This window comes from Enhydra lutris, unplaced genomic scaffold, assembly GCF_002288905.1.
Source record: "Enhydra lutris kenyoni isolate GAN:26980312 unplaced genomic scaffold, ASM228890v2 scaffoldscaffold13, whole genome shotgun sequence".
In the NCBI taxonomy this organism is placed as follows: Eukaryota; Metazoa; Chordata; class Mammalia; order Carnivora; family Mustelidae; genus Enhydra; species Enhydra lutris.
The window spans coordinates 38328156-38353613 of NW_019154097.1; the positions used below are offsets into that span (position 1 = coordinate 38328156).

The following is a 25458-nucleotide window of genomic DNA, read 5'->3' on the forward strand; positions in this document are numbered from 1 at the left end:
CTGAGGCACCAGCAGGAGGGCGGAGGGCGGGAGGACGGGTGGCACGGCTCTGGCACCCTCTCTGCCCAGCCTTGGCTCCCAGCTGTCCCTTCTTCCTGCACCGCAGCTCCCGGGTTTGGCCAGTCCTCGCTGCCCTCACACCTCCAGCCCAGGGGTGCGGGGGTCCCCAATGGTGCTGGCCCCAGGGGTCCCCCAGGCCTGTCTGGTTCCCACGATATGGCCCACAGCTCCCTCACAGTCCACATGAACACCTCTCGACCACCCGTGGGCCCCTGAGGGCAGGCCCCATGTCCCTCGTGCACTGACAAGTGGCTGTCCAGGCCCAACCCCGAGCCAGAGGCTACGCTCTCCGGGACCCAGAGCATGGACCCAAGCGAGGGACTTGCCATCCACACAGCAAGTCTCAAGGATGGGTCAGCCAACACCTTCATGCCACAGTAGCTGGGCCAGGAGCCCCGGCAGGAGGCCCCAAGTCAGAGCCGCTGCGAGCCCGGCTCTTCCACAGACTCTGACAGCAGGGGTGTCCGCGGGGGGCTCGAGCCGGCATGGCTGTGGCCGGCTGCCCGTCCTCTGGCCCCTCTCCAGCCAGGCCTCCAGACGCCAACAGGGGGCGGGGGCTGGGCCCCTCGTTGGTCCCCCCTCAGCCACAGGGGATGAGAGTCCAGGACAATCACCCAAGCCACATGGCCAGCAGCCAGGGTGACACACCCGCGTCCAGGCAGGCCCGTGTCCCTGAGACCCCGAGGATGGGGTGGTCCTCAAGGTCTGTGCTCTGGGCAGAACCTGAAGCTGTTAGAGCCAGGATGCTGCAAGAGGCACCTCGTCTTACCAGCTGGGGCGACAGGCCCTCAGCAGCCGAGGGGCCCAGCTGAGCTCACGGGACAGTGGGCGGCTCCAGGCTCAGGAGTCGGGCAGCCCGGCCTCCTGGGTCCCGCCCCGCCCTGGACAGCCCTGTGGCCCCGCTTGCTCGGCCCTGGAGCGGGGAAGCACGGCGCTGGCCCGGGCGGGACCCACGAGGCGCTCACACCTCCGTGCCTTCTGCTCCCACACTCCTCACACGCGGCCAGTGGTGGGTCTCCTCCCACTGCACAGACGGGACGGACGCGGTGGCCCCAAGGCGGGGGCAGCACCCAGAGCGGCGCGGGGTGGAGGTCCCCAGCACCTGCCTCCTCCGTGGGGGCGGCGCGAATTAATGAGCCAACGCTCCGTGAGGCACTTTGAAGCCGTGGAGGGCCGGCAGCTCCACACGGCATCATTATAAATATTATGGTTTTATTTATAGACACGGAGGGGGCAGGAGGGAGCCTGGGGACTTACGTCTTGCCAGCTCAATCACCTTTCAGATAGAGTCATGTCTGCCTTACGCTGTGCTGGCGCTGGGAAGCCGCACGCAGGAGGCGTCCGCGAACGCAGGGCCTCATCACCCCCCAGGCGCGAGCGCTGCGGGACCCGGGAAGACCACAGAGGCACAGGCTGGGAGGGGGGTCCACACCCAACGAGACCAGGGTCCCCGGCATCTGGGGAGATGCTGATGTGGGGGTGGGGGGGCAGCAGTCCCTCGGCCAGAGCAGGCCACCCCGGTCCTGGTGCCCTCCGCCACCCCTCCAGGCTGCTGGGCTGGGCAGGAAGCCAGGACGTGAGAAGCGGGTGTCTCTGGAAGGCAGCACCCCAGCCTGCTGCCAGCTGGCTGGGCCCTTCCTCTGTCCCGTGTGCGGCCCCAGGACAGGCAGGACTGACGGCACAGAGCCCCTTCGTCCGACCCAGAGAAGGGACTATCCCGCCGACCGGCTCTCTAGCTCAGCGGACACATCCCTCCCGCTCTCCGGGCACTCAGTCCAGGACAAGGTGTCGGCATGTGGGAGTGACCCCGCACATGCTCTCTCTCTCTCTCTCTCTCTCAGACACACACACACACACACACACACACACACACACACACACACACGATCTCCGCTCTCCACCCCACACCACCGCTGCCCCGTTCCTCCCAACGAGCCCGCAGGGAGCCGCTGTGCCGCCATGGTCACCTGCGGAAACAGGCACAGACGAGGCAGTCACCCACTCGATGTCGCCGGGGTAGTGCGGGAACCCAGCTGGGCTCTTAGTCCGCAGCAGGAATGTGTGGGGCGCTTGTGCACGCACACACACAAGCACACACACACACACGTGCAAACACACGCGCACGCACACACACGCACACACACACACGCGGTCAGGAGACGGAGCTCGGAAAGCAAAGGGAGGCAGGAAGGAAGCGGGGAGAGGCCTTCCTGGAGGGAAAGAAGGAAGCAGAGAGGCGGGCAGCGGGGCGGTCCTCCAGCCTGGGCAGGCGTCACCCCAGGGGGGGCCAGGCCCCCCATCAGACCAGAAGCGCCAGCAGCGCCCCCCACCAGCCCTGCCACCATGCGCTCCAGCAGACAGGCCCGGGCACAGCCTGGCCGGCGGCCGGCATTCCCACCGGGGCCGCAGCCCCCGCCTCCCCGGGAATGCGGCTGAGCGAGTCCCAGGCCGGTGCTTGTGTACGCAGGCCCCTGCATTGCCCAACAGAGATGCTATCTGCCGGCACCAAGGAGGGGTCTCTGTCCACTCTGAGCCAGAGCAAGCCCCTCCTGAGCTCTCCCTGAGGGTCAGCCAGTCCGGATGCCAACCCCGAGCTGCTCCCTCCCGCGCTGCACTGGGGGACACCGTCTGGGTGCAAGCCCGCTTCCTCGCCCGTACCGGGGCCCTGATCACAAGCTTCCCTGCAGGGCCACGCAGCCCAGGCCAGCCTGGAAACCAACACCTCCCATCCTCCATGCTCCAGGCCAAGCCCGGCGTGGCTCGCCCCCACTCCCCTGGGTGCCACGCTGCCCTGCTGTTGGCAGGCCCCCAGCTTGTCGCCGAGACAACAAAGAGGAAAGGAGCAGTTTCAGGACCAGTTCCGGGGGGACGGGGTAGTTCCCAGCACCCAGCTACAGGCCCCGGGGCCTGGGAGACCCTGGAGCTCCCTGCTGGACCGGCTCCAGAGTCACACTGGGGCCACTGGTCACTCACTCAAGACAGAGGCTGTGCACTGGGCCCCGAGCACTGGGCAAGCACAGGGAAGGGGCCCAGCTGTGTGCTGCTGTGCTTCGGGCAGGAGAGAGCTCCGTGGGAGGGTTTTTACTGTGCGTTGTGACTTATAAATCCGATACAAGGCAAGAAAGAGGTGGGCCCTGCCGGGATCAGGTATTTATCTAACGGCCCATGACTCAGGTCTTGAGGGCCGTGTGCTGCCTCAGGAACGCACCCAAAGCCCCAGACTCATCCATCAGATGAGAGAGCGAGGCGAGAGACACAGGCTGGTGAGACTCCGGACCGAGCTGACGGGGGCAGCCCGGACCCCTCCCCCCACAACCTCTGCAGCCCGTCTGTCTCCGAGAAGCCCAGCAGCAGGGCAATGGGGCAGGGTGCCCAGTGAGGCCCTCCACACAACACCCTGTCCCCGTGGGCACCAGGGCAGGGGCCAGACCAGGCCTCTTCCACCCTGGGACCCTGGAGCTGCACTGCGGCAAGAGGGCATCACCCAGTCTCTCCCGGGACAGGCTGGGGGGGGGCGGCAGCCGGAGTCTGATGGTGCCCAGGCTCTAAGCAGCCAGGCTGAGGGGGCTTGAGGAAGAGGTCAGCATCTCCGGAGCCATCCAGGGACCTGGGGGGGAGGGTCACTCTCTGGGGCCTGGAATGGCATCCGGGCCTCGCAGAGCAGCTCTACTGGCTCGTGTTCTTGGCCTCAGCACACACACGCCCTCCGGCTGGGCTCACACTCTCCGTACACCCTGCAGTCTTAGGGCATCAAGCTGGACGTCAGCCCGCAGCTGGGTTCCCCGACCGACACTGACCACACCGGGGTGGGGGGGCGCTGCCTGGTAACGTGACAGTCGTGGTCAGTGGACGCCTGCCCACAGCTCAGTGCTCACGCCCAGCACCCAGCGTGGCGCCTGGCACCAGAACTGAGCTTGGCAAGCAACCGGTCTCGGGCACTAACCCAGGCTCGCCCTGTGCGAGGCTGTCCTCGAGGGAGCCCGAGCCTCCCACAGCATGCCAGCACCCAGCCCTCTGCCCAGGCCCCACACCTAGGCACACACCGGTCTACTGCCTGCGACACGCTTGCCCTGCCCGAGTTCCTGTCCCAGCAACAACGCTGCATGGACCTCCCCCAGCAAGGCCTCCCTGATTACAGGGGCATCCGGAGGAACCGGGGCCAGGTGTACACGTCCTCTGGCTGGGCACGTGCTTCCTCGACCCAGGATAGCCTGAAGGAGGGCAGCACTGGGAGCCAGACACCTGCGTCCCACCTGGCATGCAACCTCAGACAAGCCCTGGACCCTCTGGGCTTCAGCCTCTCCACCTGCACGAGGAAGAGTAGGTGGGCCGAGCAGTACAAGGAACAGGCACCCCGACCAGAAGGCCTGGGGGCACACACCCGCATGGACAGCGCCGGCCCCCGCGGCTCGCCTTGCCGGGAGCGGCGCCATGTCCTGCTTGTGCCCTGCGGCCCGGAGCAGGACCGCACGGCCCGTCTGGGTCTCAGCTTCTCCCCAAGAATCGTGGAGCTAAAAGAGGAAATGAGACGAGAACCACAGGCACCACAGGTGACAGTCCTCAGCGGCGGGCCACCAGCCTGGGGACCCCGTCAGGAGCAGCGGCGGCACAGACGGGAGCAGACACAGAGCCCCTGATTCCAGAGAGCACCTCCCCAGTCCCACGAGGCCCTGGGTACGAGCGCCAGCGAGATGGGCCCCCCGCCCGCTGCATCTGAGCACAGGAGCAGAGTGTAACCCAGGGAAGGAATCCAGCAGGACACAGCGGTCGGCAAGCCTGCAGATGGGGAAACTGAGGCCCACAGCGAGAGGCTGGACAGAGGGAGGTCACACTGCCACGCTGGGGCCAAGGGCTCGGGCCCAAGTCTGGCTGAGTCACTTAACAAGTTCAATGGCCTCAGGGGAGTGACCTTCCATGCCAGCTGTCCCCCTGCCCTGCCCCTAATAAACGCTGTCCATAAAGCGGGCCCCCATACCCAAGCCTGAGAGTCCGACTGCTCTGAGGACCCGGGGAGCCTTCGCCAGGTGTGCAGAAGGAAGAGGGGCCCAGGGCAACCCCGGCACTCGGCGAGCTCGGGGACACCCGCTCGGTCTCCGGAGCATCCTGCTCAGGACACACAGGCACCCGTGACCCTGGGCTCCTCCCGCCCCAGCCCCACCTCCCACCTCGGCCCTCGCAGTGCTTCTGCCCTTGCCCGGCGCCCCGGAAACCACGCACCGGGTTGCCATGACCTCATGGCATGACCATGAGGAGGGTTCGATCGGCGCGAGTCCACCAACGGGCTAGAAGGACGGACGCGGGCCCCTCGGTGATCCCGGGCACGCAGCAGGTGCAGGGAAGGTGGAGCAAAGCCCGCCGCGCAGCCACAGGTCCTGCAGGGAGCGAGCACCCGGGCAAGCAGGCCGCGGCGCCGCACCACCCCCCGCCCGGCCAGTGCCCGCGCCCACCTTCCCGCTTCATGCCCATGGCCAGGCACTTCTGGTAGCGGCAGTACTGACAGCGGTTCCGCTGTCGCTTGTCAATCAGGCAGTCCTTGTTGTCCCGGCACGTGTAGGTCAGGTCCTTGCGCACCGTCCGCTTGAAGAAGCCCTTGCAGCCCTCGCAGCTGTAGACCCCGTAGTGCTTGCCTGCGGGGAGAGGCCCCCGTGACCACGCCGCCCCGGCCAGCCTCCCACCTCCCTGTGCCCCGCCTGTGGGGTCCCACGGTGCCGCGGCGTCCTACCTGAGGAGCGGTCCCCACAGATGGCACAGATGTGCTTAGTGAAGGACGCCATGTTCCCTGAGGGGTGGGCCGGGACTTTGAGGACACCATTGAGGCCCAGGGGGGGCTTGATGTCCTCGCTGCTGCTGACGGGGTTCATGGGTGAGCTGAGCTGAGGAGGGAAAAGCGGGGGTGTCTGGGGGGCACGTGTCAGCACGCTCCCCCGCACCCGCCCCACGGTCAGGGAGCCACCAACGTAACCCCACTTTACAGAGAGGGAAACCGAGGCTCGGGGGGGGTGCCCTGCCTGCCACAGGCCACACAGCTCAGGAGGGGCAGGGCCCACCTGTGCTGAGCGGCCACCAGGCTTCGGGGGACTGCTCTGCCCACAGCCGACCCAGACCTCAGGGGAGGACCCCTGCGGCCCTGCTCATGCCCCTGCCCCTCGCTCAGCTAAGAACTGCCCCCCATTACTGCGCACGCCCTGGACAAGACTGCATGAACTCGCCACCGTCTCCGTGAGGCAGGCACTTGGGGGAACCCCGACCCACAGATGGTGGGTGCCGAGGCCTGGTCCCAGCAGACCAGAGAGTCGGGGTCCATGCAGCAGGCCACCCTGCCGGGGCCGCAGGGATCAGAGTGGGGGTCCCGGGTCATGTGGCTCCAGGCGTGCAGGGCCAGGCCAGAACCCCTCGGCGCCCAGCCCCGCCCCTCCTGGAGGAAGCGTGGGAAACTCACCAGTCACCCGGCAACAGCTGGCGGCGGTGACACAGCGGTGACACAGCAGTTTTGGTTCTGCTGCGTCCAGTCCAGGGCTGCTGTCAGCACCCAGAGACGCTCCCCACAGCAGCCCACAGGCCGGCCCGTCTCCCCCGGTGCCGGGACCCCAGACGCGCAGCACCCCCGCACCCCCACTTCTGCAAACCCGGCGGAGGCGGAAACCGGATGGTGCGGGCGTCCGTGGGGCAGGGCGGCGGGCGCCATGCTGCCCCCTGGTAGCCCTGGGCCCCTCCTGCCAGCGGGAACCTCGGCTCCTTCCTTCCCCACGGCCCCCAACCCCCCCCGCCCCTTTCCTCAAGGGGCAGGAAGAGCGTGGGCTCAAGGCACACGAAGCAGAAACCACCCAAAGCCTCCTTCCGCGGGGGCCTCCGTGCGGCCCCCGGCCCGTTCTCGGTCCTGGGCCGAGCGGCTCCATGAGGACGCTTAACCCCGCAGGACCAGGGTGGGGCATCACGAAGAACAGAGCAGCCCCCCGGGCAAGGCCAGCAGGCCCACTTGCTCCGTCCCCAGGTGCCAGGAGCGCCCCCCAGGGAAGACAGGGGCCTGAGCAGGGGCGCGGTCTGTAAGAGCCCCAGCACCCACGCCGGGTTCATGTGCGCACCCCTCAGAGCGCGGGAACGCCCCCCCGACCCCCATTTCCCGGGTTGGGGGACTGGCGGAGCAGCAGGTGAAGCTGAGGCCTCAGAGTGGCAGGTGGTGAGCACCGAGGAGACCCCCGAGTGCTGCAGAAGGGGAAACCGAGGCCCCAAGAGACTGGCTTGTCCACAGCCGCTCGGTGACCCCAACCAGGCGGTCAGAGACGCGGTGCCACGGAGCTCACAGGCCGGTGGGTACAGGGGAGGAGCGGGGTAGGGGGAACAGTGCAGCTTCAGCAAGGCCTCCAAATCACATCCCCTCCATTCATTGTGCGCCTTTGGGGAAATCACTGTCATTCTGCCCGTGAGGTCACTGGTGTGCGGGACTAAGGGCTGCTGGCCGCATAGCCGAGCGGACACCCGGGCAGCTGCCTCAGTGCTCGGCCTCCAGGAGGGGGCGCCGCCAGCTGGTCCCCATGACCCACCTGCAGGGAGCCACCCAGGACACGAGAGCAGGAGGCCTGTCCCTGTGCTGTGGGAGCCTGGGCAGGTCTCCGTGTGGCTGGGTCCACTTGGGAGCACAGGGAGAGGAACCTGGGCATTTCCTCTTTCACGCTTGCCCACAGCATGCTGGGCAGATAGTGGGCCACCTGCCCTCCCAGCCTCCCATGTGCATGCAGGCCCTAGGGACTGGTGCTTCCCCTGGGTAAACTGAGGCAGGGCTGCAGCAGAGAGGAGGCTGGCCGGGGACCCACATGGGAAGGAGCCACAGGCAGGACGGACGGTCAGTGATGTGGCCCCGGACCACGTGCCGGGGCATCCCTGCCCTCCCGGGCCTAGGCTTCCCACGAGGAAAGTAGTCGTCCGAGGAGCCCCTGCACGTGTAGGGAGACGAGGGCTGGGCCGGAGACCCCACTCAACACAAGCTGCCCACTTCGTTTCTTTGCCTCAACTAGTACGTGGTCCCCATAGGGCCACCAGGGCAAGGCTGTTGGGGTTGGGCTCGCTCTCCACACCGCTCCCCCTGCCCAGCTCCAAGCTGATGGGCCTTGGCTGGGTTCACAGCTCCCGGACAGAGGACAAACCGATTCCCGGGGCCTTGTTCTACCTTGCACACACCCCTCCCCAGCCCCCCACCTACGAGGGGCTGCTCCCCTCCTGTAGCCCACCCCACCCCACCTCTGAGGAGACCCACGGTGCCAGGAGCCCCACGCTGGAGCCCGATGGCCGCGTGCTGTGGCCAGGGTGGGGGCCCGTCTCGTTTCCCCTTTCAGACCCTGGGCATCTATTTCAGTTCCCACCGGAGCCTCCAGGACTTACTAAAATCGCCACCTGCCTCCTCCATGCCCCACCAGGGTCTCCTGTCGCCTCACGAGGCTCCTCTCTTCCGCGCCCACCACGCCCTTCCTCCGGAGCCCACGGCAGGCCCTCCCCACCAACCCACGGGGGAGGCCATCACCCACAGCCAGAAGCGGGGTTGAAGGCTCAGGCCCGCCACACACGGAGCAGGTCCTCGGCCTCGCCGGCCTCACGCTGCCAGCAAGGCAGGGGCAAACCCTGCAGCATGACCCACCTCACCTGGTCGCCCCGTCCCAGAGCCTCACAGCCACAGGACCCCTCAGCACTGGCCGCCCCGCTGGCCCGAGGGGATCCCGCACCGGGGAAGCTTCGCTGGGCTGGAGACGGCTGGACGCGGGGCTGCCCACGGTGGGCCAGGTGCAGCGGGCAGGCTCTGGGACGAGTGGGGGACGCTCCTGGGCCTGGCGCTGATGGAGCCCCCAGACCAGGAAGAGATGCGGGGCCGTTTGGGCACTCGGCCCAGCTCACACAGCGGGCCAAGTGGGGTGGGCTCGGGTGTTGACTCCCCCTTCCCTCAGCGCTGTGGGCTCGAGCGGGCAGCCCTCCGCAGAGCGCTGGGCCTCCCCCAACAACAGCAGGGAACCTCCCTGTTCTGGCAACCATGACTTCGCGGTTGTGGTTTGGGGAGGGGGTGGGGCATGCCCCCCTTTGAACTCCACCCACATGACCATGAATATGGGGAACCCCAGGTCTCCGAGACAGGCTGCTGAAACTCAGAAGCTGCGCTCGCTCCAGGAAGGAGCTACGGGGGCGTGGGGCTGGCGGCAGGGTTCAGGGGAGACGGAGGCCCACCCGGGAAGGGCAGCCAGAGAGGCCAAGCACGGCGGGGGGAGGGGTGCACAGACTGTGGCAGAGCTCACTGTGGCCCGCCTGACGGACTGACGCACAGACAGATGGGCGGCCGACCACAGGGCAGTAATGAGCATCTGGGACACAGATTTGCTTCCGGCCCTGCCCCGGGCCCAACTCTTGCCCTGACTCCGTGTCAGCTTCATGGGACCCGGGGCCCCTTTCCACGCACAACCTGGGTTCCACCAGCACCCACTAAGTGCCAGGAACCAGGCTGAGCACAGAGAATAACAGAACAGGACAATGTGGTCCCGAAACCCATCACTCCCTAGCACCGCGCCGCCCTGCCTCCAGACAGGTGACCGGTACCGAGGGGCAGGTGCCCCCAAGGTCTGAAGGGCGTCACTGCCACCGCCGGGCTCCTGCTGTGCACGAGCCCTCGGGGTGTCTGGGACGGGTGGCAGGCCTAAGGCCGGCAAGGACCCCCGTGGGGCTGAGGGTCTGCAGGTGCCTGTCTCCATCACAGTCCCCAAGGGGCAGGTGCGGGCTCCCACTCCTTGTGTCCTCTCACTCCCTGCACGGCGCTGTGCGGCCAGCAAGAGTGGGGGTGGGGCGGCCGTGCTGAAAATGACCTGGCCCGGCCCAGGCAGGCAGCCGAGGCTCCTGCATGCCAGCACCTCAGGCCTCCTGCCTGCTCTGGGGCCCAGGTGACTTGACAGGGGCCCTAGCTATTCTGCCCCCTTCCCTCGGCCACCAAGGGCTGACAAGGTCACTCTGGAAAAGCCAACAAGATCCTGCACCAAGGCCAGCACTAGAGGCCCAGCCAGACGGGCAGCGGGCGGGCTCAGGGGTGCCCCAGGCCACCCGCGCCAGGGCCAAGGAGGGCTGCCCTGCAGGTGGCATGGCAGTAGGGGGTTTGGGAGCCCCTGGGACACGGCGGGCACAATTAGATGTATGGCTCTGGGCAGGGACGCCTGCACTTCAAGTGCCTCCCAACAGGCCATCCTGAGGCTCCGTGGAGATGGTTTACAGACCCTCCACTACGGGGGCCTTCACCTACTGGGGCAAGAAGGGCGGCGCTTGCACTTGGACGGGGAACAGGGCCCTCCCTACTCCAGCAAGGACAGCTAGGACTCAGGCAGGTCTCCCATCCACCCAGCAGAAATCCACCGGGAAGTACATGGAGCTGGGAGAAGAGAGGCCCGACTGGGCTCCGGGGCCCCTTCACAATGCAGGGACCTCCAGAAGAGCTCAGGACAGCTCTGCAGGGGTTTGGGTTTGGATGAGAGGTGCCCCGCAGAGGGTGGGCCAGGCTTCCAGGATCCACGTCGCAAGAACCGAAGTGAGCCAGGCCCTGCCGGGCACCAGCTTCCTGATTCATGGACGATCCTGAAAGCCAGACGGCTCCGAACACATGACTGTGGGAAAGACCACAAGCCCCGCGGAGGAGTCCGGGGCCTGGTCTGAGGGGGGTGCATCTGCACGGAGCCTGCGCGTCTCTGCCCTGGGATCGGGGCCCAGGGGTGCCGAAGCCCCTGGTGTGGGCTGAGCAGAGGCTCAGGAGCGAAGGGCCAAGAAGGGACAGAGGCTCCAGGGAGGCGGGTTCAACCTGACACACAGAGAGCCCCCACCTCCAGAGCCGGGCCCCGGGAGCAGGGAGCTCCCTGACAGCAGGGGCCCACTGGCACAGACGGCCAGCTGCAGCGAGCTTGGCTAATGACCTCTGAGAGTCCAGGGCTGGGGAGTCGGCCAGAGCCGGCCTCAAACTCAGGCGGGAGCCTCCTCTCTGAGGCTCTGCTTCCCAGCGGCAAAGGGCAGAAATGACAGTGCGCGCCCCCAGGGTCCACAGGAGGGGTCCCACCTCTGTACTTACCTGGGGGCTGCCCGTGCTGAAGCCCAGGGCAGGCGTGGTGGGCACTGACATGGAGTGGGGGCCCATGGGGGAGCTGATGACCGAGAAGGGTGGGCCCATGCCGTTGATGGGGGAGCTCAGGGTGCTGATGGGCGAGTGCAGCTGTCCTGGGGAGCCGAGAGAGGAACCGATGCCCGGGCCCAGGGAGGGGTGCAGCGAGGGGGCGGCCATGGAGCCTCGGCCCGTCGGGGAGTTGAGGGATGAGGAGTTCACCTGGGTGGAGAAGTCTGTAAGACAAGAACCCAGAAGAGGGTGGTCAGGAACTTATACTGCCCAGCCTGCTCCCCACGGGGCACAGAGGCCACAGAGAGGCCAGGCCCCGGTGCCCCCATGGTGAGCCTAACCCCACGGCGAGCCTAACAGTTCATGCCGCAGATTCCTGCCAATAGGAGGCCGGAGCGCAAGGAGCTGCCCCCCGACACCCGCCAGCCCCGGCCGCGGGGCGCAGGCCGAGCAGGGGACAGCTGCCAGCGGCAGGCTCTCCGGTGCCCGTCCAGGCCAGGAGGCCAGAGAGCCGCCTGTCCACCTGGAACGCCTGCTCACCACGAGCTGCTGGCCCCTCTGCCCGTGCGCCCAAGGGGAAGGACTAAAGGTGGGCCGTGACAGTAAGGGCCATGAGGCTGCCGCTCCCCGAGTGCCCACCACGTCCACGAGGCGGACCCCGTGCCCGGGGCTGAGAGCCGCGTGCTGAGTCCTCGTCCGGCCCGGCTTGCAGACGTGTCGCCGGGACCCCGAGTGCCACAGCTGCCCGGGGCACAGCACGTCTGCCAGGAGGCTGACCCCCGCTCCGAGTTCTGTGGCCTCAACACACCACCCCGCCCACGCCTGCCCAGACACCCCCGCGGCCGCGGCCACGGCCCCTCAACCCGCGAGGCCCCGGAGAGACGCCCGCTTCCGATGTGCCCGGGCCCGCTTCCGCAGGGGCCTCGTGGACAGGCTGGGGTGTGTGCCAGCCCAGAGGCTGCGGGGAGAGGCTGGGACCTCCCACACATGCTTTCATCTCGGGGATTTCAAAGCCCCAACGAGAGAGCTAATGAGGTCTCCACCCCACACTCTGCAAGAAGAAGGCTCCCCCAGAGGAAGGCTCGGGCGGCGAATCCACTGCCCACGGGCAGGCACCAGCACAGCAGCAGAGCCAGGGAGCCCAAGGCTGCCTCCACCCGCAGAACGCCCTCGGGCCCCTCCTCCAGCCTCAGCCTTCCCACCTGCAAACGGGCCTGGCCCACAACACCCCAGTTCAGAGGGCCCAACCCGGCTGCGCCCCTCAAGGCTCCGGGGACCACTTGCCTCCCTGAACCTCGGGGCAGCTGTGTTCCAAAGGCCCCCCTGAGTCTTGGGGGACAGACCCCATCATGCGGCGGGACACCACGACCAAGCGGCCCAGCTAAGATGTGGCACACGTGACTCTGGCCAAAACCCTTATCAGGGCCGTACGACCCTGTCCCCGGAGATGCTGGGGGTGGCCAGCCCGAAGGGTGGGGTGGTCCCACGGGGATGTGCCACCCCACCAGAGGCCCAGCCCCCGCAAGCATTTACCCGCTTCCGCCTCGCAGCCCCTGGCCCGCAGGACACTTCCCCCTCCTCCCCGTTCCGTGGGATCGGAGGCGCAGAAGCCGGCCTGGAATCCCACGGTCCAGCTGGGGGTGGGCGAGCCTCTGGCACCCTGACTCCACTGACTCCAGCCTCAGCCGAACCAGCGGAAACGCCAGTCACTCACAAAATCGGAGATCGCCCATTTCAGTGAACTTGAGAACGAAAACTAGAACCCCAGCGGCACTGGGGGCCGGCAACGCCTGTCAGCAAGGGTGGGGGTGGGCACCACAGATCTGCCCTGTTGGTCTCAAAGTGCCCTAAACACGTGTGCCTCGAGGGCCATACCTTCCCCAGAAAGCCCAGAGGGCAGCAGCGGGGCTGACGACAGCGGACAGGCAGGGAGAGGTGTCTGTACACACCGGACCCAGGCCAGGCTGCCAGTGTCTGAACCACGGGGCTCCTGCGGCCGTGTCCACCCATCCAAGACAGACACAGAGACCGAGGCACAGACCGCCGGCGTGAGCCTCGCCCAAAGGCGTGAGTGCAGAAATCCGCAGCTGCCCCACACCAGGCAAACAGGGACCCACCGTGGTCTGCCTCCCCAGCCTGCGGCCAGCCCTGGATGAGGGCCCGGTGCCGGCTTCACCCCTGCCCAAGCCTGGGCTTCCCTGTCTACACACACCCGCGTTGTAGAAGCCAGCCACGGCCTGGACCAGGGCTGCCCCCTCCACGCAGTGGGACGGGCACCTCTCTGACTTCAGCGTGGACGCGAAGGGGGACAAGATGGACTCTGCAAAACAGCATCAGCGGCCAGCTCCGCGGGAGAGCACGGAGACCCCGCCAGGCAGCCAGGGCACCCGGGGCTCCCAGGCCCAGAAGGGCGTCCCTGCACCCCCACGCACCTTTCTTCCTAGAAGCGGGAAGGAGACCAGGATGCCGGGGCCAAGCCCAGCAGCCACTCCTAGACTCCACCCCCCGCCCAGGTGCTCCGGGGGCCCAGGGGGGCCTGAATCAGACCGGGACACCGCAGGGCTGCTCAGGGGCCGTTCGCCTCAAGGGGCGGGGTGCAGGGGTGCAGCCAGTCGCCACAGGCACTGGGAGGAGCATCTGCTGCTGCCACAGCTCCCAACTGCGGGGCCCGCGCCCACCCACCGCCCACCCTGCGGGCCTGAGCTGCTGCTTGTTTGGTGCTCCCCCCAGGAAGGGGAGGGAGAGGCAGGAGAAAGCTTGGCCGGAAGGAAGGAAGAAGGGAGGGAGGGAGGGAGGGAGAGGCCTGTTTGAGTGCCAGGGGCCAGGCTGCACCCCAAAGCGCCCAGCCCCGCAAGGCACTGCCTGCCCCTAGCCCAAGTCTGAGAACCAGGAGGGGGGTAGCCACCAGGGGAAGAAGCACCCACCGCCAGCTTCTGTGTGGCCCACCCCGCCCCGGCTGGACGGCACAGGCTCAAGTGTCCAGCAACTGCTCCAGTGTGAGCTTCTGGGGCTGCTGAGTCTGGAGGCTACACCGGCCCCCCTCAGTGCATGCCCCCTTGGGAGCCCTGCTGTCCCCAGCCCCCACCAGTGTGTGCCCCCTCCGGACCCCTGCTGTCCCCCCGCAACACATACCCCCTCAGGACCCCTGCTGTCCCCGGCCCCCACCAGCTCGTGCTCCCTCGGGATCCCTGCTGTCCCCCCACACCCCGTGCCCCCTCAGGACCCCTGCTGTCCCCAGCCCCCACCAGTACATGCCCCCCCACCCCCCTCCCTGGCTTTGGGTGTTTCCTGTTTACACAGAGCATCCACAGTAGACACTTTCCCGGAGCCTGGGTGACAATGGGCTGGGTGTGTTTTCTGGAGTCTTCTGGAAAGAGACACTCTGGCCAGGAAGGGAACGTTAGAAAGAAAAGGCAAAAAAAGCCCACACATCCTCTGCCTGCAGAGGCCCTGCCCGCCCCCCTCCACACCCGTGCAAGGCTCCTCTCGGCCAAACCCCTTACCCGCCCCCACCCACTGAGAAGCAGAGGAACGTTCAGGCCTTGTTCTTTACAAGCCATACTCTGAACCTGCTCTGGCTTTGTCACCGGCTGGTCACCACACGCTTAACTGACCCCTGCTCAGTGCGGCTGCAGGACACTGGACGCAGGCTCCCTGCCCCAGGGATGCAGAGGGGCTTGTGAGGGAGGGGCAAAGCCCGAACCCCAAACCTCACACCCTCAGCACCCCATGCCCCTTACACTGCGCATGCACGCACGCGCACACACATATGCACACACGAACACACACGTATGAACACAAGTATGCACACGCACGCGCACACACATATGCACACACGAACACACACGCACACACACCAACACACACACACGCATGCACCCCTTTGGGACCATGAGCAATCAGTGAGACTGGGGAAGGAGGCCATGGCCTGGGAGCTCACAGGGACCTCCAGGAAGGACAGGTCCCTGTCCAAACAGGGGAGGCCCAGCAGCCCCAACATGGGTGAAGAGACATGGAAAGGCTGCCAGATTCAGTCCAGGAAGGCTACATGGAAGAAGTGGCAGACAGAATTCTCTTTTGGCACAAAAAGCACTTCAGGCCACAGAACTGCTTCTAAAATGCTAACACCTGGAGGCCGGCATCAGCCACGGGGCAGAGACGGGACGCACTGGGGTCTCAGCCCCAGGACCTCCCTGGACCCCAGAGCCCGAGGGTGAAGAGCTGTATTTGGTAAAGTGTCAAATAAAGAAAGCACTCCTGGCAATGGACAGCGGCGGGACTGCTTCTTGGGGTGGTGAGCTCCCCATCAGAGCCGCGGGCAAGCAGAAACTACATCCACGGCTCAGGAATGGCCCAGCAGGCGGCCCCTAAGGCCCCTTTGAGAGAGGGACTCTCTCCACCACCCTCCAAAATCCCTGAGCTCCGTGTGCTCCCTCCAGAACAGGGTTTTGGAGGGACCCCACAGCAGGGAGCTGGGAAACCCCACCAATGCCTTTCTGCTCCCCACAGGGTAGACAGGGGCATGTGGCAGGAAATGCCAGCCGGCCCCACTGCGGTGGGGGTGGGTGCACCCCGGGACTCCGCCCCCTCCGGGACAGCTCAGGGCTCCTCCAAGGCCCTACTTGCAGAACCGACTGGGGCCGAGTCCAGGAAGGCCACAGGCCAGGGCTGCATGTCTAGTGGAGAAGAGGACACGGGGCCAGCCAAGCGGGGAGCTCAGAGGTGGGGAGAGACAGGAGGTCCAACAGAAGGAGTGTGAGGAGGGGTCCCATGGGCGGGCATAGGCCAAAGGCTTCGAGGGGGGCCAGAAGGACCGCAAGGGGGCAGGAGAGCAGGTGCCCAGGAGGAAGAGGGGCACAGAAGACCCCAGGACAAACAAGACTGGGTTCTGAGCATAAGCTCCCCCAGACTCTGCAATTCTGTGTCCCTGCCTGGAGACCCGCCCCCCCCCCCCGGAACCGAAACCCCACGTAGAGGCGCTGGCAGGCCTAGGGAGCTTCCCGGGACACCCACCTTCAGCCCCCACCTTCTGGAAGGACTGCTTCCCCTGCCGCCGCCGCCGGGGGAGGGAGAAGTGGCCGCCCGGCAGGGACTGCGGTGGGGACCACGGCGAGCGTCTGGGTTTGGGGGAAGCTGAGGGTGGCTGGGACAGACGGAGGGGGTGGAAGGAAGCTTCGACAGGCCCCGCAGGGTGAGGGGCCTTCGGGAGCTGGGGCTGGGCCGGCCCTGTAGGAGCAGACCCCTGCCTGCCCCCAGGGTGCATGGACCCAGCCCCGCGTAGCCTGTCTCCCCTCCTGCACACTGAACGTACCCATGGCAAGAGGCTAGCGTGGTGGCCGCTCTCCAGCCTGCAAATGGTGGGCTGAGATGCAGGGGCCCCGCCACGCCCAAGCCCACGGAGCATGGCCCCCGACGGCCGCCCCACGCATGTCAGCTGATGGCTCAGGTGGCTGCGGCTGAAATTTCAGCTCCTCTGGGGTCACCTGCCCTGTCCCAAACCAGTGGGGCCAGCCCCAAACCCCAGCCCCTGCTGAGGAGGACACAGGTCAGCTGGGCCTTCCCAGGGTGTCGAGAGAAGCCCTGGGCTGCTCCTGCCCTGCCCCAAGCACCAGAGGCCTCGGGGCAGGGTGTGGGGGTGGGGGAGCACGAGGCAGGCAGCCTCGGAGGCCCACCCTCTGGCCAGCTCAGCAAGCCCACGGTCCCACAGCGGCCAGGACTCGGGACCTGCCCCGCTCTACACGGAGCCCGCAGTGGACCAGATCCACCCAGATCGCGGACCCGAGAGAGGGAGAGAGGAGGGGCACGGTGAGCCAAGACACGCGTTCCTCCACCTGCCCCCACCTGTGCACCGCGAGCGGCTCCAAGGGCTTTTGGTTCCTGGGCGCCCGACAGGGACTTCACCCCCCACAGGTCCCCCGGAGACCACCAGCTGGCTTCTCTGAAGTACGGCTTCACGGCGCCGCCCCACCCAGCCCTCTGCGACGCGCAGAGGGGCCCAGGGGCCCGGGAGCAAAGGGGGGGCAGGCAGGGGGACACTAAAGACCCGGGGACAGACAGGACACTCTGCTAGATAAAGGACAGACACCATGACCTCCCCCAGCCCCAAGGCCTTGTGGGGGGCCCAAGTGACCAGAGACGGTGGACCCAGCAGGCAGAGGCTCCACCCAAAACTCAGGAAGGGTCTGAGGCTTCCTGGGGACCCCAAGCGTTCATGTCTCAGTGACCCCAGGTGCGCTGGGCCAGCTCAGGCCTCTGGACTCTGATCTGCCCACCACCTCTGGGAGCTCAGGGCTCCAGAACCAGCTGAGCATAAGACCTCAAGGACTTGGAAATGCCAGACCCACCTGTGTGGTCACTAATCCCCACCCAGATCAGGGACAGCAGGGGCTCGGCTCCCATCCCACACCCCAGAAGCAGCCACGCAGCTGGGCTCTCCCCCTGGAACTCACAGCTCAGCCCTCTGCCCGCCCTCGTCCCACTGCCCCTGGAGCCACCCTGGCCCCCGATAATGGGATCAGGGCCTGGCTCAGAGCGGGAGCACGGGAAACGGGAGGGAGGGAGGAGTTACAAGGTGAAGGCAAAGGGGCCTGGGCCCCAACACAGGAAGGTACCCAGCACCAAGCATGGCTGGTCAGACGCCTGCCGCCCCCCAGGGGAAAGAGATAGGAAGGCGGGGATGGCACAGGCAGCCCGAATTTATGGGGCCCCATCAGGCCCCTTCCCCAGGGCCCCGCACGGCCCCCCAGGGTGTGAGGACAGGACTGGTAACACAAGATCTGGAGCCAGAAGACAGCAACCTAAAGCTCTCAGTGCTGACCGTCTTCAAACCCCCCAGCCCTGAGGAAACAGCTCGGGCAATGCCCTTCACGGGCCGCGCCCCGTTGAGGCCCAAAGGACCTAATGGGGAAACCACTCTCTGCAATAAAGCTCAGGGCAGGACATCAGTGCTGATATCTGGCGAGCACTCAACGACAAACACACCTGTCCTGTCCCCAGGACCACCACTGTCACCGTCCCCATCGTCATGACCCATCACCACCCCCACCGTCAGCCCCACCATCAGCCCCGCCGTCACCACCGTCGTCGCCAGCAGAACCGTCACGATCACCGTCACGATCGCCGCTACCATCAGCAGTGTTACCATGGCGATCACCACCATCACCACCATCATCACCGCCATCACCATCACCCATTCCCTGGGCAAAGCCCCGCCCTGCCACACCGCACACGCAACGGTGGCACACTCAGTACCTGACGCTCAATGGGATTTGCCACAAGTAGTGAAAGGGACGGCGTTTCGGGGTCGGGCCAGCCATCCCCAGCAGGCCAGGGCTGGTGGGGGCAGGGGAAGAAGAGGGGCGGCGCGGCCCACTGGTCCCGGGAGGCACTGCGGTCAGGCCCAGCGGCAGCAGGTGCAGGTCCAGCCACTGGGGGGGAAGCAGGGAGCACAGGAGAAGTGGGTGCCCAGGAGAGGGTCCCCTTGGGACAGCCAGCCAGCCCCTGGGCCTGGAAGGTGCTCCAAAAAGAGCTGAGGAGCGACAGCACTGAAGCCCGGGGGCACGAGGGCCAGCATCTCTGCTGGAGGCCGCCCTTTGCGCCCCTGGTCCTCATGGCCACAGCCCCTACATCAGGCGCGGCCAGAGCCAACCAAAGGCATCTGCACCCTTTCCCCTGACTCCGGCAGCACTCAGCGAGGCCTGCGGCGGGCACGCTCTGGGGTACCCTGGGGGCTGAGCTACGCGCCCAGCCTCGGGAAGCCCTGCTCGGACCATCACGGCACGGAGGACGAATGGGAGTCTCAGAGCAGCACATGGCCCCTAAGTCTTCACAGCTCAGACCCACACAAGGAGAGGAGCAGAGTGGGGGTGCGAGGCACACCTCGGCCTGGCACCTGGTGGGTGGGGCCGGATTGCCCCCAGAGCCCTGCCTCTCTGGCCCACCCCATCCTCACCAGGCCACCCTGGGCCCCTGGGTGCTGCAGAGAGAAGATCCCAGAGGCTGCTCACGGCTTCAGGGGAATGGGGGACACGGCCTAGAGTACAGACACCTCCCTCCTGGTTCTGACCTACACAGCACACAGATGCCCCCAAACACAGGCTCAGGAAATGCCAACTCCCCACCTTCCCTTCCCTCTCCCCTGCAACTGCAGGGGCTCCCAGAGCTCCCAGCAGGGCCGGCTTTTCCAGGAGAAGTTACGTGACCACAGGCAGGGTGGCCACCAGCAGGCAGACCTGGCCCCAGAGGCCTAGGACTGTGGACAGGCAGTGGTCAGGACTGGTGGTCTTGGGTCAGCGACTGTGGGATGGGCGAGTCCCATCCCGAGCACTGAGCTGGGTTCCTGTTTTGGGGCACTATTTCTCCATCCATCCCACAGGCAGAAACCTCAAAGGATGCTGGCCCCAGAGTTCCAGCCAAACAGTCGCCCACTAGGACCCCCCCCATCTTGAGACCAGTCCTTTTAGGAGAGCTCCAAGGCATCTGATTTTACCAAAAGATGCACACATCCTTCTACCCCAGAGATGACGGTGTGGGGGGAGGGCAACAAGGCTTCGGGTAGCCTCACTGATGGGGCTACGCACCCATCCCAGGGACCCCGAGGGGAGGACGGCCCAGCCCACACCAGGAGGGCGTCAGGACAGTGCACTGGTTGCCAGGACCTGGAACAACAATGCTGCGTCCCCGGCCTTTGATGCTAGTTCCCAGCCCTGTGGCCAGAGAGCCCTCGGCAGGCTGGCCGGGGCACCCGTGTCCCTGGGCACCGCAGGCAGAATGCCCCACGCTGCTGTCCGACAGCTGGGCCACACCTCGCACGCGGTGGCCTGACACGGGCCGCCTGCCAGAGAGACCAGCAGCAGCCGCAGCTGATACCCCCGGGCCCACTGGCGCAGAAAGGGGGTGACAAAAGGCGCACAGAGGAGCCGGCAGCCACGACCAACCTGCAGTGATGCCGCCGCACCGGCCACAGTCAGACGGAGCTCCCCATACCCGCGAGCCTGCCACGTGGCACCACGGGGGCTCCGAGGCTCCCTGGAGAGAGACGCCGCGCGTGGCTCACGTGGAGCCGAGGCAGGGCCTGCAGAGCACACCCACCCGGCCAGCGCCATCCCAGGAGCTCTGGGGGCTCCTCCACAGGCAGGGAGAGGGCTCAGGGGGTGAGGCTCCTCCCAAGCCTGAGGCCCCCCAACCCTCACAAAGACGCCCCGTGGCCAGTGGCGTGGCCAGACACCAAGCTGCAGGTGCCACAGAACCCAGTGGCCGGCAACGAGGCCCACCGTGGGGACGGAGTGGCGGGAGCGGGAAGCACGCTCACCTCTCCGGGGCCAGGCAGGGGCTCCTGCGGGGAGCAGGCCCGGCGGGGAGCAGCGCAGACGGCAGCCACGGAGGAAGGTGGGTGGGAAGGGGGATTCCTGGTGAAAGCCCGCGTGTGGCCTGGCACCTTGAGGCGGGAGGGGCCCCGAGCCCACGGGCTGCTTGAGCCCTTCTCTTCAACAGGAAAAGAGACGATCCTTGTTTCATTCTGAGCTGTGCTGCCACGGCTGGCTCCGAGGCGGCGGGCCCGGAGGCCCTGCTCTGTCGCCGAACGCCTGCGCTCTCTGCCCACTCCGGCTGGTTTTCTACTTTTCATTTGCATCCCCGTTGGTTTTTGAGACACGCTCGCCCAGACGCCCAGGGCCCAGCTGCCCCACGGTGCCCAGCCTCGGTGGGGAGCGGGGCCTCCAGGCAGGTGGGTGCCAGGTCAGGGACTTCTGGGATGGCTAAGGAAAGGGGACGCTCCAGGTGAAACTCTGGGCCCAGCGTGCATGGGTCTCACCCCGGGGGCAACCCCAAGGCCCCCTTCTGCCCACAGAGCACCCCCCTTTCCCGGACGTGGCACAAATGCTCAAAGCCCCCAGGACGGGGCTGCCTGGGGCCATGCAGCGGGCAGGACCAGGCCAACCCAGGAGTCCCTGGAGAACAGGGCATCTGCTCCGTTCCCAAGGGGTTCCGGAGGGCATCCCAGGCCCCCCATCACCATGTGCCGGGAACCCTGGCCACACAGCATCGTCCCCTGGGCCGAGGCTCACCCACACTGTACTGACCCAGCTGGGAGCCCCAGGCCGGGCCCAGCCGTGCGCGGGGGCGGCAGGCAGAGTGGTACAGCCCGGGCACAGGGCCTCGCCCGTGAGACAGACTGAGAACAGGACGCCTGCCTGCCGGAGCGGGGCTTCCCCGGGTCAGCGGCTGCAGGGGCGCCTCCCCTCCACGGGGCGGGGCCTCTGTGGGTGCTCCCCTGCACGGCGCGGCCGCCCAGCCCCCATCCCCACCCAGAGGAGCCTCTGCACACCCCTGCCCTGCCCCACCTGAGAGCCCTGCCAGCTCCTTCCCGTTCTGGGCGAGAAACCGCCCCACGGGGCCCCCTCTGGGGGGCCTGACGTGTGAACCCCTCACTGCCGCGTTCCTGGCTGTGATGCCCATGGGCTGGGCTGGATCCCCAGCTCAGAGCCAACTGCTCACCCAGCCGCCCACTGGGGCCCTGCCGTGTGCCAGCCCCCGCCCTCGACTTCCTCCCCCGGGTTGCCAGCCTGGGCAGGGAGCGGGGAGACGGAGACCCAGAGAGAGCCGTGCAAGCACGGGGCCAGGCCTGGCGGAGCCTAGAACTTCGTTCGGCTCTGTCCGCACAAACGTCAAACCATGTCACCAGGATGCCGACTACGGACGTCCCTGGGGGTTGGGTGTGGCCACGGAGGGAGACGAGCAGCATCCATCCCCAGCAGTCCCCTGCCCCAGGAACCCAGAACAGGCCCCAGGGAGCACCCACGCTTGCACCCAGCCCACCGCGTCTCCAGCAGAACAGGGGGCAGACGGACGGAGGGACAGAAGGCCCATGAGAGCCTCTCCCTGGGCTCTGGGCGATCACGACCTCCGTCCGCCCCACAGGGCCCCCCACAAGTGCTCAGCAGCCCCCGGTCCAGAGGACAGTGGCAAGCAGCCAAGCTCAGGCCTGGCTACAGACTGGCAATCACCGCCTCCGCATACCCAGTCCGCAGCCATCCCTCCTGCTGATCACTCAGCAGGACTGGCCACAGCCCACGGTCACTGCTAGTACCTGCCATAGCTCCCCATTATATACCCCCAAACTCCAAAGCCCCTGGCCCATCGTGGAGGCCTGAGGCCCCCTGGTGCCCCAGCACTCCTGCCTCTGCCACACTGGCTGAGTGAGGCCAGGGCCTCTACCCTCGCACCTCCTGCCCCCAAGCCCCCTCCCGGGCCTCTCTAGCTCACCAGCGTCCACCTGTTGGGAGTCTCACAAACAAGCCCCAGAGTCACCGTGGGGGAGGGGTCTGGGGAAAGTACGTTTCCACTGTCGGCCACGGTCCTCGGGACTATCTGCAAACAGCTCTGTGAACTACAAATGATGGGCAGTTCTGAACGCCCGGAGTGCGGGGAGGGGTGCAGGGGCAACAGGGCTGGGGACCAGCCACCCCAGGACCAGCCAGGTGACCAATGTGCATGCCCAGTGGCATGGCCATGCTGAGAAGCCCAGGGGACCCGTCCCCTGCCCTGGGGAGCTGGAGCTCAGTGTGGTCCAGCCTCAGGGGCGGGGGAGCCAGCAGGCAAGGCCGAGTGCAGAGGCCGGGAGGAGGCCAGCCCGGCACACAGCAGCGTCCGTCTCCCACTCCACCCAGAGCGAGTCGGGACACCCTCTCGGCATCTGAGAGGGAGAAGCAGGGCCCAGAAACACGCCTCCGAGACTTCACACCCACCCCAATCCCCAAAACCCAGCAGTCCACGGAGCAGCGGCCTGGCCAAGTGGGCAAAGGGCCTGGAGCCCCCCCCCCAACGAACACACGGCTTGCCAGCTGACTGGGGACCCCTCAGCACCTGGCCCCAAGAGCACCCAGCGGTGTCACCTGGAACGCCCTCCCTGTACCAAGAGGCCCCTGGCACAGCCGCTTCTACTCAGACGCCAGAAGACCACAGGTCCAGGCGCAGAAAGACCCCAGAAACATGGAGAAAGCCCTGATGTGCTCAAACAGCGGCCACAGACGCCAGAGGCTACAAGCTTCGCGCGTTTGACTCCCAGAAGCCTCCCTACTGGCCTAACACTGCACGTGGGGCTGACACACCACTCGGGGGCTTCCCAGGAACGAAGAACTGGAACAAGCGAGATGTGGGACCGGGTGGTGACTAGCAGGGGACCATGGGAGAAGCCAACAAATGCGACCGACGCCCAGCAGCCGGGTCCACGGGTCCAGAGCCACGGGCCACACCGTCCATAGGGAAGCCGGGGAGCGTGGCCTGCAGGACGCTCAGAGAGCCTGGCCCCATCCCCGGCGCCCACGATGAGCCTCGCTCACACCCCGCACACACTCGCACCGCGGGCCGCCCAGCTACAGGAACCGGTGCCCCAGCCTCTGTTCAGGAGCCCAGACAGGGCCCCACGGCTCGGGACAGGTTCTGTGTAAAAATCACTACATGATTTTAAACGTCTGTCGTGACAAAAGGTAAACAGCCCTAGAAAATTCTCTACCTGGGTCCATTTTACAGGTATGGAAGCCAGAGCCAAGAAATGAAGGGGTCCGTTCGGGGTCAAGCCTGGAGGCAGACAAGAGACACACACACACCGTTCTCACCCCCAAGGAAGAGCTGTCCGAGGGACGGAGTCCCAAACCCCGCCGACACCTCCAAGGCCGGAAAGACCGAGCCCCTGGTTCCAAGACACATGCCAGAAGGTTCTTTGCTGTAGGAAGACAGGGCGACCTCGAGCGGACCTTCACAATCACTCGGCCAGGACGGCCCGGCGCAGAGGGCAGAGGCAGGTGCAGCTCTGGGTCACCAGCAGGCCAGAGCCGACCCCAGGATGAGGGTGCAGGGCAAGCGTGCCCTGGGCACGTCCCTCGGTTCCAGACACCACAGAGCGTGGGAAAAGCCTGCGAAGGGCATGTCAGGGGCAGGCGGCCCCTAGTCAGGACACTGCCGCACCCAGCTGCGCGTTCCAGGGCCAACACCCTGGAGTTCCCTACACCGTCCACACGGCACAGGCCAGGCCAAGCCACGGCTCCTGACACAGAAGACGCCAGCCGGAACCTGAGACAGTAAGAGTCCGACGTCCAGCAGCTGCCCGAGAACTTTAAAGGGCCTGGTGGTCTGAGCTCCCCGCCCCCCGCCAGCCAGGTCTGTTTGAGCCCCTTCCCTGCTACACACCTGGGCCTCGGTTTCCCCTAATCCCAGGCACAGAAGACCGCGTCCCACCAGGGACATTTACGAAGGCAAGTCAGCCACCAACACCGACCCCAGCACAGGCAAGTGCAGACCACGCGGGCACCCCTGCTCCTCTTCTAGGGCCAAGAGCCGGGACAGGCAGGGGCACGCCCCCCATTAGCACAAGGGGTTACTGTAGCCTTTCACCTCTCGCCAGAGCCGGCACCAGCCACCCCCCACCCCCTGCCGGCCTCCTCCCTATCCACAGCCCCCTCCAGTCAGACTCGTTCCACGGGTCCCCGCCTCTAGTCTTCCAGTGAGAACGGGGAGTGAGCCAGACCCCAAGAAGCCCTCCCCAGAGGTGGTCGCCCTTCCCACCGCACCCCAGAATCCAGTGCCCACGCACACAGGCCAGGCTGCCCCCAGGACTGCCAGACCCGGCCTCACCTGCCAGCCACCTGTGGTCCCCAGGCCGCCAGGCCAGGCCCCCTCCCGAGAGAGAGGCCAGGAGGTGCAGCCTCATGGTGAGTGTGGGTGACAGGTCCCACCATGGGGGAGGCCCCATCAGCCCCCGGCCCGCTGGCTCGGGGTCCCACGGCCTCCGACAATGCAGGGCGGCGGTACAGGGGCGGCAGGGGCCCAGGAGGGAAAGGAGGCGCGGAAGGACCAGCGTCGCCACGAGGCAGCCGCCGGCGTCCGGAGCAAGTGACGCTCACACCAGCCCAGCGGGCGAGTTCCCCTTTCCCAGGGCCTGCCCGGCCCACCACCCTCACCCAGACACCTGTGACCACAGGCAGCTCCCATTGGCTGAAACCAGCACTTCTGGGAAAAGGACAGGGACCCCAGCCTTGTTTCCTCAATCTGAGACGCGGCAGCCCAGGCCGCAGCTGGTGCAGATGGGCACGCCGCCCGCCAGGGCCTGGGACAGAGGGACAGCACCAGCAGACTGGAGTTCAACCTGCCCCACCGGCCAGCCCCCGGCCCCAGTGCTCGCTGCTATGAAGACAGGGCAGACAGGGCACCCCTCACGCTGCCAGCACCCCCTCCCATGCTGCCAGCCCCCCCATGCTGCCAGCGCCCCCTCCCATGCTGCCAGC

At 66.7% G+C, this 25458-nt stretch overlaps 1 protein-coding gene across 1 annotated transcript in view; it reads right to left on the minus strand.

Annotated features, from left to right (window-relative positions):
• LOC111146039 (retinoid X receptor alpha) overlaps positions 1-25458 on the minus strand; it is a 70741-nt gene that overhangs the window by 14444 nt on the left and 30839 nt on the right. The window contains exons 2-4 of the mRNA XM_022501410.1: positions 11138-11403; positions 5783-5933; positions 5508-5687 (exon numbers count right to left, since the gene is read on the minus strand). Coding sequence (XP_022357118.1) covers positions 5508-5687; positions 5783-5933; positions 11138-11347 — 541 coding nt within the window. The 5' untranslated portion in view covers positions 11348-11403. The remainder of the gene's footprint in view (positions 1-5507; positions 5688-5782; positions 5934-11137; positions 11404-25458) is intronic.